The sequence below is a fragment of the Carcharodon carcharias genome, chromosome 18 (assembly GCF_017639515.1).
Source record: "Carcharodon carcharias isolate sCarCar2 chromosome 18, sCarCar2.pri, whole genome shotgun sequence".
Classification (NCBI taxonomy): Eukaryota; Metazoa; Chordata; class Chondrichthyes; order Lamniformes; family Lamnidae; genus Carcharodon; species Carcharodon carcharias.
In genome coordinates, this window is record NC_054484.1 from 106262219 (window position 1) to 106280454 (window position 18236).

The window sequence follows — 18236 nt, forward strand, 5'->3', positions numbered from 1 at the left end:
TCTGTGTTTCTGGCCAGATTTTCATTGTTCCTCTTTAGGAGAGAGACAAAGTTGGAATTATCATCTCTTCCTGTATAAGAAGTTTCAATCTCTCTCTTTTCTGATAGTTCCAACTGGGGGGCCAGTTCATCTGGACTTCCTCTGTTTTTGATGATTACAAGGGGTTTGTACAATTGGGTGTGAGATTCCACAGGCTGAGTTAAGAATTCCTCTGTTTTTGTAACTCCTGGTGAAGCTCCCAGCACAAAGGGCAAACCCTGTGGTCATGTGACTTGCAGCAGCCATCTTTTTTGCTTCAGCAGAAAGTCCATTAAAAAAAGTAGTAATAAGAATAGCGTTTTGAATATAATGTTGCATTTCTTTTCATGTCATAGGAACCGAACAAGTGAGTGATGCGTGATGCATTGCATATGGTCACACACCAGCTCATATCGAGGGAATGGAATCCTTTCCTCTTGTGTTACATATCAGAATTTACATACAGAGCCCAGAAAGTGACATACATGCAGTCAATGACACCCCGTACTATGCAGAAACCTGCAATCCTCTCAAAGCCACATGTTCGCTCCGCTGCTGCTCTCTGGCAAGAGAGAGTGAGATGTATTCAGGTCTCTTTGAATAGAGAACCTCAGTGACCTCCCTTCTGTAACAGTGGATGGTAAACTGAGAGATGTTTCCAACGTGGAACAAGCCAGATGCATAAAAGTTCATTTCCACAGTCACCTTCACAGCCACTGGCAATGCAATCCTCTGAGATTGCAGTTGTGGTTGCAGCGGGTGGTAGATTTCAATCAACATGTCTTTGCTGAAGTGCAGATGTCTGACTTATTGTTCCTCATAGAGACTCAGATAGCAGAGTTGCTCCTTGAGCATTTGGGACCGATGGCTTCCTACAGCCAGCCCTTTGCCCCCCTCTCACAATCCCCTTCCAACAGTTTGTCCTGCTCTATTTTGGGCTCTCCTTATTCACCCAGTCATGGAATATTCCAAGGGGAATACCCACTGCAGCAGCCATACCTGGGAGCAACTGGTTTATGCAGAAGCCTAAAGTCAGGACTAATCCCTTCAACACCTGCCACACCATTTCTCACAGACTTACGCAGCTTTAATGCTCTGGAAAGGACCAAACACTTGTAGACTTGTAGCAACAGATGGTAGAAATCATTCAAAAACTACTTTGTACAACTACTAAGTAGTTAATGATCCCTGGTGGGTCTTTCCCACTGCTGAATGCATTGATCAGTGGTGCTTGAGTAAGAGATAGCATTGGCTAGAGCATTGAGCTCCAGAATGGCAGTACTGGTGTTAAATCAGCGTTACATGGTGACTACGCTGCATACCCCTGGTGGATGCTATTTAAACATGTGCGAACACACTCATCAATAAGTTAGCAGGCACAACCCCCACTTAAACTGAAAAATCAGCAACTCGCCAAGGCTCCTACAACAGCACCTTCCAAACCCACAACCTCTACCACTTAGAAAGACAAGGGCAGCAGATGCATGGGAACACCACCTGCAAGTTCCCCTCCAAGCCACTCATCATCCTGACTTGGAAATATATCGCCATTCCTTCGCTGTCGCTGGGTCAAAATCCTGGAACTCCCTTCCTAACAGCACTGTTGGTGTACCTACACCACATGGACTGCAGCGGTTCAAGAAGGCAACTCACCCCCACCTTCTCAAGGGCAACTAGGGATGGACAATAAAAATGTTGGCCTAGTCAGTGATGCCCAATCTCATCAAGGAATAAAAAAGTGTGCATGCTGCAGTCATCATTTTGGACCTCCAAGGCTGCTCATAACACCCAAAAAATTGGCAATACACAATGAAATGTTGTGCTCTTGTACATAATCATGAAGGAATTCTACAAGTTAGTGTTCTCTGCGCAGAACTTCACAATGTGGAGCACATTACAGGAATTGAGGTGTGGAGACCAGCATGCCTAATTCATAGTCTACACAATTCACTGCCAATTTCCACACAATACTCTGAACCATAAATGCTAAATCATAAAAGTTACCCTCTAGTATCTTATCACATCCCTGATGTGATGCAGTGAGTTACCTATACCTGAAAGGCAGATACTGTTGATTAAGTATCGTTTGGCTGTGATGTATTCATTATTAAGGTGAAATGTTCATTGAGGGATGTTTGTTCCATTTTACAGCACACTTCATTTACCTTATTTTGTCTTCTTTGTCTTCTTTTCAGGCGCAGAAACTCTTTGTGCTGGCGCGATACAAAGTTTACAGCTGCGTATTCCAACAAGGCAGAAAACACGAAGAGGAGACAAACTGCCATCCAAATATCAATAGCTTTGACGTACGAAACCTGGATGAAACATAATGATGCTTTAGGAAGGTGTAATGTTAGAAATTCAATTGACATTCTTTTCTTAAATCAATCTACCCATTCCAACTTTAGATTTTGACATCACCCTGTTCATTTGGGAACAGATGCTGGGAGCAAATGGGACCATTTCTTGCGCACTTTGAAATGAAATGAGAAGAGCAGCCATCAACTGATGCCATTAAGTATTTATTATTACCAGTTCCTGCCTATGTCTGACTTGAGCCACACATGGAATCATAGGTTTCTCAGAGCACTGAAATATTAGTGTATTCAAGGTGTGGCCCTGAACATGGTCACAACAAGAAATAGTGTTGGGCAGGTCTGAAAACATCAGGGCAAAATAGGGCCTAAGTTCATTAGCGCCCCAAACCACCTGGCATCCTTGTGGCGTGCAGCCAAGGAATGTCAGAATGGAGTGGTTCATGTACCATCCTAAATTCATCCTCAGACCTCATCGTCATGATTGCAGTGAGCTGTGGGGACCAATCCATGCCTCTGTGCAGGGCCCCTGACCATAGGCCCTTGGAATTTGATGAGCTCATTTGGTGGGGTGGCAGCACACATCATTCAGGAGGTGGGGAAGCATAAGCCTGCAGTGGCTGCAGTATTCATGTGGAGCTCTCCACCTCCTCCTGACTCCACACTGAGGCAATTAGAAAAGACACAGCTGCAGCTTTTTTTCACAGTCCCCAGTGGTTTCTTCAAGAATCACTGGTTAAGTTGCTGGAGAGAGTCTGAAAACTTTCTACTTTTGGAAACAAGTCCAGTAATGAGTGTATGAGCCTCATTTCAAGTGACCACCTAAAAGAAAAAATGCCCTGAGCACATGCGCAAATCGGATTCAGGGCTTCCAAATGCAGCTTATTATTGTTGTGCACTCATAAAACAGGTACAACAATGGTGACTTTAGATGCTAAATCTGTCAGGAAAGAGTGTTCAAATGATCTCAATCAGTTTATCAACAGACATGATCATTCCATGATCTAAACTCTTTTGATAGTGATTAGAAAATCAGATGGACATGAATCAGAATGGCTGAATTCCCAAAAGAGGTCATTCCACGATCTGGTCATCCCAATGGGCAGTGGATCCTGCAGAGAGTACGAGATTGTGGAATCACGCACAATATCCACTCCTGGTGTTCATAACTCTGCACCAGGGGCACTAAATGTAAAACTATGCCACAATCTTTTCACCATTCGCATTATATAATTGGGCCTTTCCTTTTCAGGTTTTAAGTATTCAGTATTGTTAATACATTCTTAGCTCCTGCTTGTTTAATACGTGTGTTTTGTGGTGTTTGATTAATCTGAATCTTGAAAGAAAGCCCATGGTATTTATTGGTTTTGTAGTTACAGAGGAAATGAAATATACAAGTGAGTTGATGTTTTTCATAGATTATATATTGGATAACACAGCTCCATATGTTGGCCAATATCTGAGATATGTTATAGTCTGTGTATATTCTAGAGCGAGTGCTATTCATCATAATTCACAGAAATATAGTTTTTTGTAAACTCTGTTTTCTTTTATCAATAGCAGTCATGAAGACCCTTTTCCTAGTGTACAGTGTGAGGCGGAAGCAACAACATGCATTTATATAACACACTTAACACATCAAGTAGTCTCCAGTGCAAAAGGTATTGCACTATACACATTCATTAGCGTCTTAAATTTCTCAGCTAAGACACTTTCTGTAAAATAGAACTCCCAAGAGAAACTTCTCAAGTCTGCATCTGCTCAGTAGCATCCACATAGCTTTAGCCTGGCAATGGGTCAGGTCCCTGGGAATTAGTAAAACCTTTCCATCCAAATTGCCTTAAAATATAGACAGAGAGCCAAAAGAATAGCCCATCATTGCTCAAATTTTAAAGAACCTCACAAGCGAGGAAAGTGTATGTGCACCCAGGTACAGAGGAATTCAGTGCAAATGGCTGAAGGCGTATTTGACCAACACTGATAATCTGGCTACATTGCGTGATTTTGGACTCCAATAAAGGTTGAAACATCTTGAAGCATCTACGTGCATGCTAGCAAAACAGCCATGGTGGCAAGGCAAACAGGTGACAACTATTTGGTGTTTTTCCTCCAGCAGAGGGATAAAACATAAACAAGAAGGAGATATGAAGTTAAGATGGAGGAAAGATAGAAAGGAAGGGAGATCTCAAAGGCCGAATGGACTGTAGTTGCTGATCCTTCCAGAAAGAAAGAAAGACTTGCAGTTACATAGCACCTTCCATGTCCCAAAACACTTTACAGCCAATCAAGTTCTTCTGAAGTATAATTACTGTTGTGGGAAAAACAGCAGGCCAATTTGTTCACAGCAAAGACCCCACAAACAGCAAATCACTAATGACCAGATCATCTGTTTTTTTGTGATTTTTATTGAGGGATAAACAGAGGCCATCACACTGGGGATAACCGCACCCCCCTCCTCCCACTCTCTGCTCTTCTTCAAAATAGTGCCATGGAATTTTTTGCATCCACCTGAGAGGGTAAACAGAGCCTCAGTTTAACCAAAAGGATGGCATCTCCAACAGCGCAGCACTCCCACAGTACTGCGCTGGACTGTCAGCCTTGATTCTTGTGTTCAGGTCCAGAGGATGTAACCTGAGGTGAAGGCCTAAAATCTTTACACCAGCTTCACAACTAACAGAGCAGATACAATACTGGACTTTACCCAAGAATGAAAGTGGGGGCAGATTTTCGCATTCATCATGTGGACAGTAGCCTAGTGCAGCAGACCACCTCATATAAAACTCGCCTAGTTTTCCACCCATTGATCTCAGACAGTGAGGATGAAAGAAATTATAAGATATTTTTTTCAACTTTCAAAACTGAGCCCCACAACATCGGAAACAAAAAGCAGATGTTGTCTATCTAAAACTGAACTCCCAAAAGCTTGTCTCCCATTAATGAAGTTCTCTGTGTCATTTTTCTGCAGTGCAGACATAAAAGAGTATCACCAGCCCTAGCATGCCATAGCCTCTTAATGATTCGGTATCTCATTTATTTGTGAATCTGTCCCTATAAATTGAGTAGGAGTGCCATCTGACAGACATTCTGCTTAGGTGAGAGGGAGGTGTTATAAAGATTGTGCAAGGCCCTAATTGAATATGGCTCACTGGGTTAAAAAGAAATATGATTCAAGTTATAATCTTGAAGCACGCTACAATAATTTTTGGGTCGCTAGATTCAGTGCCGCTCCCCTTAAATGGATTTCGTGCCCCCCGTGATCTTGTGTGCACTTGTTTCTGTCCAATATCTAGCTAAATGACATAATGGTACCGGAATGGTAACAGACAATCCTTGCCTAGTACATCAGAGAGTAGAATGTATCACGTGATCCGAATTTTACACTGGAGGCAGGACCCCCACTGTCGCCCTGACGTAAAAGTCAGGTGCGGGTCAAACCCAGCTTGAGTGGCTCGCCCTGCAATTGGTTTGAGCTGAGACTTGTGCCCCCATCTAGGAGGAAGACTTGCCCCCCGAGAGCTGCCGGCCAATCGGATGGCTGATATCTAAGCATGGCTGCTCCCTGGGATTGCAGCGTGTTCCAGGGGGAAACGTGCTACGGTCGGCCCAGGGCCCTGCTGGGGCCAGGCTTTCCCGGCCTGGCAAAGGGAGTGGGGTGCGGAGGTCGGCAGGGCAAGGGGTTGGGGAGGGGGTGCGGAAAATATCTTGGGGGTGGCCTCCAATTGGCACTGGAGGCCCAAAAGAATGGGAGTCAGCTCCCGGCCGTCAGTCCACCAGGTTTCATCTGGTGGCGTAAACACTTGGTGCTGGCCCCCCCCTCACTGTCAGTAAAATCCCATAGGGAGCAGGAGGGAGCCCTGGGCCTTTATTGGGCTGAATGAAACACCCAGTGCTCCCCCACTGTGGGCCGGTGCCAGAAATCGTGCAGCTGGCATGGTGCCCAATATTACAGCATCCCCACCCCCACCCACACCCACCCCCACCCCAACCCCCACCCACCCACCCCCACCCCCACCCACCCACCCCCACCCACCCCCACCCCCAACCCCCACCCACCCACCCCCACCCACCCCCAACCCCACCCACCCCCACCCACACCCACCCACACCCACACCCCCACACCCCCACCCCCACCCCCATCCACACCCCACACCCCCACCCCCACCCACCCACCCCCCCCCCCACCCACCCACCCTCACCCACCCCCAACCCCACCCACCCACCCCCACCCACCCCCACCCCCAACCCCCACCCACACCCACCCACACCCACACCCCCACACCCCCACCCCCACACCCACACCCCCACCCCCACCCACACCCCACACCCCCCCCCCACCCCCACCCACACCCCACACCCCCACCCCCACCCACACCCACACCCCCACACCCCCACCCCCACCCCCACCCCCACCCACACCCCCACCCCCACCCCCACCCCCACCCACCCACACCCACCCCCACCCCCACCCCCCCCCACCCACCCACACCACCCCCCACCCACACCCCCCCCCACCCCCACCCCCACCCACACCCCCACCCCCACCCCACACCCCCACCCCCACCCACACCCCCACGCCCACACCCACCCCCACCCACCCACACCCACACCCACCCCCACCCCCACCCACACCCACACCCACGCCCACACCCCCACCCCCAACCACACCCACACCCCCACCCCCACCCCCACCCACCCACACCCACCCCCACCCCCACCCACCCACACCCACCCCCACCCCCACCCCCACCCACACCCCCACCCCCACCCACACCCCTCCCCCACCCACACCCCCTCCCCCACCCACACCCACACCCCCACCCCCACCCCCACCCACACCCACACCCCCACCCACCCCCCCACCAACACCCACACCCACAACCACACAACACCCCCAACCACACCCACACCCCCACACCCACACCCCCACCCCCACCCACACCTACACCCCCACCCCCACCCCCACCCACACCCACACCCACACCCCCACACCCACACCCACACCCCCACCCACACCCACACCCCCACCCACACCCACACCCACACCCACACCCACACCCCCACCCACACCCCCACCCACACCCACACCCACACCCCTGCCTCCTACCCACCATTTTGCCCTGATTGTGGGGGGGGGTGTGGTGGTGACTGGGGTCAGGGGTGGGGGGGCGTAAAATTCCAGCCATGTATTCCCACTTGAAATCTCTCATCTCTTTACAGCTCTATGGCAAGGTATGACACAGGCTTCACACTAAAAGTGCTTCATTTACAGGAATTATATGAATGGCATGTTCGCAGATTTTGCAGTGAGATTATATTTACTTTTCATTTCCCAATAAGTGAAATAACAAGGATGCAATTCACTTTTGTAACTTATTTATGATAACGCCAGGGAAACCATTACTGCTAATGACTGTGCATTGCAAATATGTCTGCCTTTTCTATGTGCTCTACCTTCTTCTCTGAGAACTTGCTGTATTAAGCCAGTGATGGAAGTCCCTGCCCATTGATCTCTCCATCGCCAGGGGTTCCAGCTCCATTCTTCAAATATCTTCACTCTTTCTGTAATAATTATCCATCAAAATCACTACCCCTGGCTGAGGCCTTACACTTTTGGGGTGTGACTAGGAGACTTCCAGGAACTTGCCCAGCCACTATTCAAATTGTCATGGTCACCTTGACAGCCACAAGCAATGCAGTCTTTGTCCTGCTCTGAGGTTGTATTTGTGGCTGCAGCAGGTGGCAGATTTCAGTGAGGTCTTCCTTACTGAAGTGCAAATGTCTGACACACTGTTCCTGGCTTATGTTCAGGTAGGAGCATTACTTGGTGAACAGCGTTCCCCAGTGACTGTGGCCTGGATGGTGGGATACTGCTGACTTTCGGTTAGGACGACTGCAGAAGCCTTGGAGGATGACCTTGAGCAGTTTGGGCCTAGGTGGTTCAGCTGAAGACTAGACCATCTTGGTATGAGCAGCTATAGTCCGGGCTGGCTGACTGACGGGTAACAGCTGGTGGAGAGGCAGTGGTGGGAACGCAAATGCGGTCATTTGATGGAGAACAGCAGTTTTATGCTATGTGGAGCCTCTGTCGCTCTTCTGAGTCGGCACCTCAGCAAACCTAATAATGTGTGGAGAGCCAACTGCTGGACAGCTGTGATGCCCTGCAAGCTCCTTTGAACAGTGATTTTCCAAGCCACGATTGCAGTAGTCTGAGTTTACATGAAATCAACCTGAGCTTCTGCTGCAACACTCAGTCATTGGGTGGATACTGTTTGTGCTGCACCTTAAACCTAACAGAATCTGAGACATCAGTCACAGACATTACACCCTGGTTGATTGTACTGCTGGCTGGAAGTAGCCAACAGTTCCATGATGGAAAGGATGGGCTCCAATCTCCAGGATAAGACATGTCCCAAATTCCTGCCGGATTCCTCTGTGCTCCTCATCATTGAACACAGGCTTCCCAATGCACTGAGAATTTGGGTGTGTACAGTTATCATCCTTATCCTGTAGCCTGGTCCATCGAAGTTATCATCTGAGTCCTCTACAGCAGGACTCATAGGTGGTTTTGCCAATTCCATGCCAGCTTGTGCTATCTTTGCCCCCTGCCCTGGCTGCACCATACTTGTGTCCAGTGACTTATCGCTTGCAGATCCCACCCCAATGATATCCTTTAAATTACATGTAGTGTTAGTGTCAGGTCTGGGAGCTGACAGTGGAATTGAGTGATGGCATGTCTTTATTGACATTGTGTTCTTGCTCTCCCTGTACCACCTGGGCAGTTTGCCATTTCTGAACAGAGAAAGATGAGGGGAGAGGAGAAAATAAGTTTTGTTTATAAAATCAGCAACGAATCTTGTGCAATCTGTTTGGGTGATGAGGCTGCCATCATTGAATAGCTAACAGTATACACATCCTCTGGAGATGTGCATTTGAGTCTTGCAGTATTGCTATGTGGTCTTCTCAAGTTATGTAGTAATTAAGGGAATGAAAATTATAAAACTGGAATTTTGCTTTAAATTAAATTTTGAGAATAAGACAAGGGAGCACAGATTCAAACAGAGATAATTCCAGGGCTGATATGAAGGACTTATATTGAACACAGAGTGATCCATGCGTGGAATAAACTTAATCATAGAATAACGGAGACAAAATAAGAAATGGTTTAATAAACAATTGGATGTTACAATGGAGGGGCTTTATGATTTTTTTGAATTGATGATTGACCTTTCTCATCTATAACTATGCTGTGTGGAGATACGTAATACAGATACATATATCTTGCTGGACCTTTGAAATGCAAGAGATAATTCTGAAAATGAGTATTTTTTAACTTAAGTTTTTATGTTAATGCTCAGTTCTACAGAGATGCATCAATGCCAAACTCTGGAGGATTGTGTTATGCCATATTACTGAAATTTCCTTCTGCCTCTGTGAAACGTAATATCACAGAGACATTTGCATTGTTTTGAAAACAGCCATAGCATCTCAGTTATTGGGTAGGTTTCTGATCGTCTTCTGTCCAACACAGTGGGAAGAATTTTCCTGTTGCCATGCGGAGGTGAGACCCACACGCCAACACATAAAATGACACGTGGTGGAATCAGGCGAGCGTCCCGACGTTACTTGCGCCATTGTGATATTTCACTGGCAGGGCACACAATGATATTTGATGCACACCTGCTATTAATTAACGGGCCACTTGAGGTGCCAATTGACGATGATTTTACAGCGCCCGTGCAATCTTCGGGTCAGCGTAAAGGGCGCAAATTGCAGGCGGGTAGGACACATTTGTATAAACCTCATCCACGGGCGGGATAAAAGGGCTCAGTGGGATCGTGAGTGTGCTCTGTCAAGTATTTATTTTTCAAAGTTACACTCCGCCTGAGTGATCTGCAATACTTCAATACTCATACCAGCTGCTTGGTCTGGACTCACAGCCTTCAAGTCAGCACTCTGCAATGAAGAATCTTTTTTGGGCCTGCAGGTTTCAGGAAGCCTTCCCTTAGCCTGGAAATGGGTGTTGAACTCTCCACTGGAGGCAGCTCCTCTGAGGAGGAAGGGAGGGATAGAATAAGGAGGAGGCCAGGAGTGGACATTCAGCCTCCAGGGGAGCCACCTTTGGGAGGACAGGCGCAGGCACAAGGGGCGCAGGGCCAAGAGGTTGTCCAAGGTGGAAGGGGCCACAGAAGACGCCACTATCCTGCTGCCAGGGTTTACAGGCAGTGAAGCAGCTACCTCAATATGTCTGAGGTGCAGTGACGAAGGAGGCTCCGTCTCTCAAGGGAGAGGGTCAACTATATCTGTCAGATGATTGGCCCTGAGATCTCCCCTAACTGTGTGGGTGGACACCCCATGCCAGTGGCTCTGAAGGTCACAACTGCCCTCAATTTCTATACCTCTGGCTCCTTCCAGGGGCCAGTGGGTGATCTTTGTGGTGTCTCCCAATCAGCTGTCTACACTTGTGTCAAGCAGGTTACAGGCGCTCTGTTCAGATGGGAATAACCTTCATCCACTTCCACTGGGACCAGGCCAGCCAGACACAGTGAGCCAGAGGATTCGTTGCCATTGCTGGCTTCCCCCGTGTCCAGGGTGCTATAGACTGTACACATGTGGCCATCAAGGCTCCAGTGGGTGAGCCCGGTGCCTTCGTCAACAGGAAGGGCTTCCACTCCATGAACGTGCAGATAGTGTGTGACCACAGGATGCTGATTCTACAAGTCTGTGCAAGATACCCAGGCAGCTCCCATGACGCCTACGTCCTCAGACACTCCCAGGTGCCGGGGCTTTTCAGTGCACCAGCCCGGCTGGATGGATGGCTGCTGGGTGACAAGGGCTATCCCCTCAGAAGGTGGCTCATGACCCCTCTCCACCATCCAAGAACAAAAGCTGAGCAGCGGTACAAATGGAGCCACGGCTCCACAAGGGCTGTGGTGGAGAGAGTCATCGGTCTTCTCAAGATGCACTTCCGATGCCTGGACTACTCAGGGGGTGCACTCCAGTATCCCCCAGATCACGTCTCTGTGATAGTGGTTACATGCTGCGCTCTCCACAATCTTGCACTAGAAAAGGGGGGACACAGTGGAGGATGAAGATGTAGACACAGTGGATGTGGCTGCACAGGATGAGTCCAGCAGTGAGTCCAAGGATGAGCATGCACAAGAAAATGCTGCGGGGTAAAGTCCAGGGAGGCAGAGACACCCAGGATGCTTTAATCCAATGAACCTTCAGCTAGTGCACCACAGATGGACCTCCAGGACAAGCCTGGGCTGTAGGCTCCACACTCAATACCTAAGTGCGAAATCTGCCTGGATAGGAACATTAACTAAAGGCCTTGTCAATAAAGCTGAATGTCCCACAAATCACTCATAACATTATTGGAAACCATCCATATGCAGAAGAGGCACCCTCAGGTGACATGTCTGAATTTAATACTATAACTTAAGAAAACAAAATGACAAATGTGTTAAACATCACACCAACCCATAAAGACCTCATCTCGGGCCAAAACAAAAGCTCCAGTGAGAAACCCGTGGTGTGCCTAAGCTGCCTTATGTTTACATTTCCGGGTGCTACGTCTTGGTGCTGCCCCCTTGCTGGGAGTGGGATCTGAGACAGCTGCTGACTCTGCTGTCCTGTTGGCCTCGATGACCTTGGCGGGCGTCCTCTGGCCCGTGGAGCCTGTGCTGGTCCCGCCTGGGAGGGAGTGGCCAGTTCCACAGCTGGCACCTCCCCAGTCGTCGCAGCCTCAACCGGATACAATGTTCACTGGCAGAGGGGCGGAGGAGCTTCCACCCTCACCTGGAGCACCCTGAGAGGTACCCGCAGAGACGTCAGGCAGCTGCTGCACCAACATGAAGTTGCTTCAGACTTCCCTGCTCACCGTGTATGGATGGGCACTGAGCTGGGAAACTTGGTGCCCAGACCATCTCCCACACTGGCACTGACCAGCTGAGGTCAATGCCAATGTGAGGGCTTGCTGGTCCGAGCACATCCCCAGGAAGCCCTGATGGGTCTCCTGGAGGAGCCTCTCCACGAGAGTCACCACTGTCTCCATGGAGGACGCATGGCGCTCGGACATGTGGCTCATTGCATCGGCAATGGTCCGTGTAGACCCCTCCATCATGGTGACCAAGCCAAGCACAGCCTCATGTATCTCCTCCAGATGCTCCCGCACACCCGGCCACATTTCCTGCAGCTGCTGTGTTGCGGACAACTCCAGAGACACATCGTCAGGCACCGACTGAGCATGTGCCTGGTCCCCTGCTGTCCCCTGACTGCTGGCACCATGGGCACTCTCTGTCTCTGCCAGCTCCTCCACCAACTGTGAAGTGCCCTCACCGCTGTGCCCTGGGACACTGGCTGATGTTCTAACTCCCACTGAGGTGCTAGTATCTGCGCTGGTGCCTGCCTGGCAGAGATAGTGTGATGCTGGTGAGACTTCAGGGCCCTCAGGTGTGAGAGGGGGCCTCTGCTGCTCCTCCTCCTGGCCCTGCTCCACTGATGCTGAAAGGAAGAACAAGGACATTGGATCAGTTAACATGGAGACAATGTCAATGTGCATCCCTGTCCCCTGGATCATTATGTGCTAATCCTTCCATAACCAATGGACAAGCCATGTTGCAAACTTCAATCACTGAACATTCAGCACTGCCATGGCTGTTGGGTGAACAATGGTGACCTCACTGCTGGGCATAAATACCTGCCCGTGACACCCCAGCCTCACCGACACCAGTGGACCTGGGCACATGACACCTCTCCAGATCCAGGGCCTCCTGCTCGAAGCGGCTGAGAATGTCTAACTGCACCTGGTCATTGCCAGTCCTCACCCGCTCTGCAGCATTATGTACATTCTCCTCCTGAAAATGAGAGAGGAGCATTGATTAGTGCAAATTGTACCTGGATTCTCTTCACACACGGCCCACCCAGACCAGAGTGGGACATATCAGGGCTCCAGTGTCTCCTCACCCTGCAGCTGCCGAACACTCACACAAAGATGCTCGGCCTGTTCCCCTCCCCCACCCCCCTCCTCCCTTGGCCACATGCTGCCTACATCACATTGGGCACCACACGGTCTATCCTTCCATAACAAGGAGGCACAAGCACGTGGAGCACAGAGGACAGCAGATCAATCAGTACCAACGCCACCTTGAAGCTCCCCTCCCAGCATCTCATCACCCTGACTTGGACATGTCCTGTTGTTCCAGCTCTGTGCCCAGGTGCAGCTCCTCCAGGCTGCCCCCAAAACAGTCATGTGGCTCTCAGTGTACCACATGCTGCGGGGGCACAACCCATCTCATCACCACCCTCTCAGGGTGACCTCGGTCCACCCAGTGAAGGACACAGGCCGTCAATGACTCAAGGCAGTCACTACACTCAGACTTGTGATGGGGGTGTTGGTGGTGGGGGGGGGGAGGGGGGAGGGGGTGGGTGTCATTTGCAGGCACGATGGGGGCACCGGGGGGAAAGCCTACCTGCTGGGTTAAGTGACCAATGCCAACATGGTACTCACCCCTCCCAAGTGCTACAGGTCAGTGAAGAGCTTGCGACACTGGATCCAGGTGCATCGTGGGAGCTCATGATCTCCGCCACCTCCTCCCACGCAGGTTTGGTCATAAGACCATAAGACATAGGAGCAGAAATTAGGCCATTCGGCCCATCGAATCTGCTCCGCCATTCAATCATGGCTGATGAGTTTCTCAACCCCATCTCCCGCCTTCTCCCTGTAACCTTTGATCCCCTTACCAATCAAGAACCTATCTATCTCGGTCTTAAATAAACTCAATGACCTGGCCTCCACAGCCTTCTGTGGCAATGAATTCCATAGATTCACCACTCTCTGGCTAAAGAAGTTTCTCCTCATCTCTGTTCTAAAAGGTCTTCCCTTTACTCTGAGGCTGTGCCCTCGGGTCCTAGTCTCTCATACTAATGGAAACATCTTCCCCACGTCCACTCTATCCAGGTCTTTAAGTATTCTGTAAGTTTCAATCAGATCCCCCTTCATCCTTCTAAACTCCATCGAGTATAGACCCAGAGCCCTCAAACGTTCCTCATATGTTAAGCCTTTCATTCCTGGGATCATTCTCATGAACCTCCTCTGGACCCTCTCCAGAGCCAGCACATCCTTCCTGAGATACGGGGCCCAAAATTGCTCACAATATTCTAAATGTGGTCTGACCAGAGCCTTATAAAGCCTCAGCAGTACATCCCTGCTTTTATATTCTAGACCTCTCGAAATAAATGCTAACATTGCATTTGCCTTCCTAACTATCAACTCAACCTGCAAGTTAACCTTTAAGAGAATCCTGGGCTGGGATTCCCAAGTCCCTTTGCGCTCCAGATTTCTGAATTCTCTCCCCATTTAGAAAATAGTCTTTGCCTCTATTCTTCCTACCAAAGTGCATGACCTCACACTTCCCCACATTGTATTCCATCTGCCACTTCTTTGCCGATTCTCCTAACCTGTCCAAATCCTTCTGCAGCCTCCCCGCCTCCTCAATACTACCTGTCCCTCCACATATCTTTGTATCATTTGCAAACTTAGCCAGGATGCCCTCAGTTCCTTCACCTAGATCATTAACGTATAAAGTGAAAAGTTGTGGTCCCAACACTGACCCGTGCGGAACTCCACTAGTCACCAGCTGCCATCCTGAGAAGGACCCCCTTATCCCCACTCTCTGCCTCCTGCCAGACAGCCAATCTTCTATCCATGCTAGTACCTTGCCTCTAACACCATGGGCTCTTATCTTACTGAGCAGCCTCCTGTGCGGCACCTTGTCAAAGGCCTTCTGGAAGTCCAAGTAGATAACATCCATTGGCTCTCCTTTGTCTAACCTACTCGTTACCTCCTCAAAGAATTCTAACAGATTTGTCAGGCATGACCTCCCCTTGATGAAACCATGCTGACTTTGCCCGATTTTACCATGCACTTCCAAGTATTCTGAAATCTCATCCTTAATAATGGACTCTAAAGTCATACCAACGACCGAGGTCAGGCTAATCGGCCTGTAATTTCCCGTCTTTTGCCCCACTCCCTTCTTAAACATTAGCGACCCTCCCTGACTCCAGTAATTCCTGAAAGATCACCACTAACGCCTCCACTGTCTCTTCAGCTATCTCCTTCAGAACTCTGGGGTGTAATCCATCTGGTCCAGGTGATTTATCCACCTTCAGACCTTTCAGTTTTCCTAGCACCTTCTCCTTGGTAATGGCCACCATACTCACCTCTGCCTCCCAACTATCTTGAACTTTGGGGATGTCACTCGTGTCTTCCACCGTGAAGACTGACGCCAAGTACCTATTCATTTCCTCCGCCATTTCTTTGTTCCCCACTACTACTTCTCCAGCGTCATTTTCCAGCGGCCCAATGTCCACTTTTGTCTCTCTCTTACCCTTTATATATCTAAAAAAACTCTTGCAATCTTCTTTTATATTACTGGCTAGTTTATCCTCATATTTAATCTTCTCCCTTCTTATTTCTTTTTTAGTTGTCCTCTGTTGGTCTTTTTAGGCTTCCCAAACCCCTGGTTTCCCACTGCTCTTCGCCACATTGTATGCTTTCTCTTTAGCTTTTATGCTGTCCCTGACTTCCCTTGTCAGCCATGGTTGCCTCGTCTTCCCTTTAGTATGCTTCTTCTTCCTAGGGATGAATTTTTGCTGTGTCTCCCTATTTTCTCCCAGAAACTCCTGCCATTGCTGTTCCACTGTCTTTCCTGCTAGGCTCATCTCGCAGTCAATTCTGGCCAGCTCCTCCCTCATGCCTCTGCAGTTGCCTTTATTCAACTGTAATACCGTTACATCTGATTCCAGCTTTTTTCTCTCAAAATGCAGGGTAAATTCTATCATATTATGGTCACTTCCTCCTAAGGGTACCTTCACCTTAAGCTCCCTTATCAAATCTGCCTCATTACACATCACTAAATCGAGAATTGCCTGTTCCCTAGTGGCTCCACCACAAGCTGTTCCAAAAAGCCATCTCGTAGACATTCCACAAATTCCTTTTCTTGGGATCCACTACCAACCTGATTTTCCCAGTCTACCTGCATATTGAAATCCCCCATGATCACTGTAACCTTGCCTTTCTTACACGCCTTTTCTATCTCCTGGTGTACCTAGTGCCCCACATCCTGACTACTGTTCGGAGGCCTGTACATAACTCCCATTATGGTTCTTTTTACCTTTGCAGTTCCTCAACTCTACCCACACAGATTCTACATCATCTGACCCTACATCATTTCTTGTGATCGATTTAATTTCATTTCTTACTAACAAAGCAACCCCACCCCCTCTGCCAACCTGCCTATCTTTTCGACAGGATGTATATCCTTGGATATTTAGCTCCCAGTCCTGATCCCCTTGCAGCCATGTCTCCATGATGCTCACCACATCATACCTGCCAATTTCAATCTGCGTCACAAGCTCATTTACCTTATTTTGTATCCTGCGTGCATTCAGATACAACACCTTCAGTCCGGTATTTCCCGTCCTCTTTCTCATTGTCATCCCTTTATCTGATGTGCTTGAAGTTAGATTCCTAGCCCTTTCCAAACACTCTGTCCTATTTTGTGTTCTGGAGACTTTAATAGCCTCTCCTGGGCTCTCCTTTCTTTTCAGTTTTTTCATAATTTTCCATGAAGTTGAATCCACCCCCCACACTCTAACCTGCTGCTTTGTTTCCCATTAGTCATACTTCTTGGAGTATTACCCTTCCCTCCTCCTCCCCCTCCCACCCGCCCCCCCCCACCCCACTTTCTAGTTTAAAATCCTGTTGACCACCTTATTTACCCTTTTCGCTAGAACATTGGTCCCAGATCGGTTCAGGTGGAGACCTTCCCAACAGTACAGTCCCTCCTGTTCCAATACTGATGCCAGTGCCCCCCTCTTTCCCACACCACTCCTTTAGCCAAGTGTTTACTTCCCTTATTCTCGCGTCCCTATGCCAATTTGCACGTGGCTCGGGTAGTAATCCGGAGATTATAACCCTTGGGGACCTGTTCTTTAATTTAGTTCCTAGTTCCTGATAATCTCCAAACAGGTCCTCTTTCCTACTCTTACCTATGTTATTTGTCCTGACGTGGACCACAACAACTGGATCCTCCCCCTCCCTCTCCAATACCCTTTCCAGCCGGTCAGAGATGTCCTTCACCCTGGCACCTGGCAGGCAACATACCATGCGGGACTCTCGATCCTGCTTACAAAGGAAGCTATCAATTCCCCTAATTATAGAATTCCCTACAACTACCACTTGTCTTTTTGCTCCCCCCTCTTGAATGGCCTCCTGTGCCACAGTGCCGTGGTCAGCTGGCTCTTCCTCCCTACAGCCCTGTTCCTCACCCACACAGGGAGCAAGAACCTCGTACCTGTTGGACAAGGTCAAGAGCTGAGGCTCCTCTGTTCCTGAACACAGGATCCCTCTACCTGCCTCACTTGCAGTCACACCCTGCTGACACTGACCACTGACTGGACTTGAGGTACTTAATCTACCGGGTGTGACCGCCTCTTGATACAAAGCTTCCAGGTAACTCTCCTCCTCCCAGATGTGCCGCAGCGTCTGGAGCTTGGACTCCAGCTCATCCATTCTGAGCCGGAGTTCCTCCAGCAACCAACACTTGCTGCAGATGTGGTCACTGCGGCTCGCAATGGGATCTGCCAGCTCCCACATCATACAGCTACAGCACATCACCTGCCCAGCCATCTCTACTTAGATGATTAAGTAATTAGCTTTGCAGTGTTGTTTTTTCAAATTTGGTGCAGATTTCCTACCAACCAATCAGGTCACAGCTTTCCTGTGACATCACTTTTTCAGTTTTGGCTTCAGTTACTCTGTGTCACGAGGTCACCACTCTGGTGCTCCTCCCTCTGAGTCTGCTCCCTAGAGACAAGTTCGCGAAACCCTGAGGTAAGCTA

The 18236-nt window shown here is 49.2% G+C and overlaps 1 protein-coding gene across 1 annotated transcript in view; it reads right to left on the reverse strand.

Moving 5' to 3' along the window:
* glra2 (glycine receptor, alpha 2) overlaps window positions 1-18236 on the reverse strand; it is a 399641-nt gene that overhangs the window by 114272 nt on the left and 267133 nt on the right. Inside the window, exon 8 of the mRNA XM_041210937.1 lies at window positions 2184-2333. Coding sequence (XP_041066871.1) covers window positions 2184-2333 — 150 coding nt within the window. The remainder of the gene's footprint in view (window positions 1-2183; window positions 2334-18236) is intronic.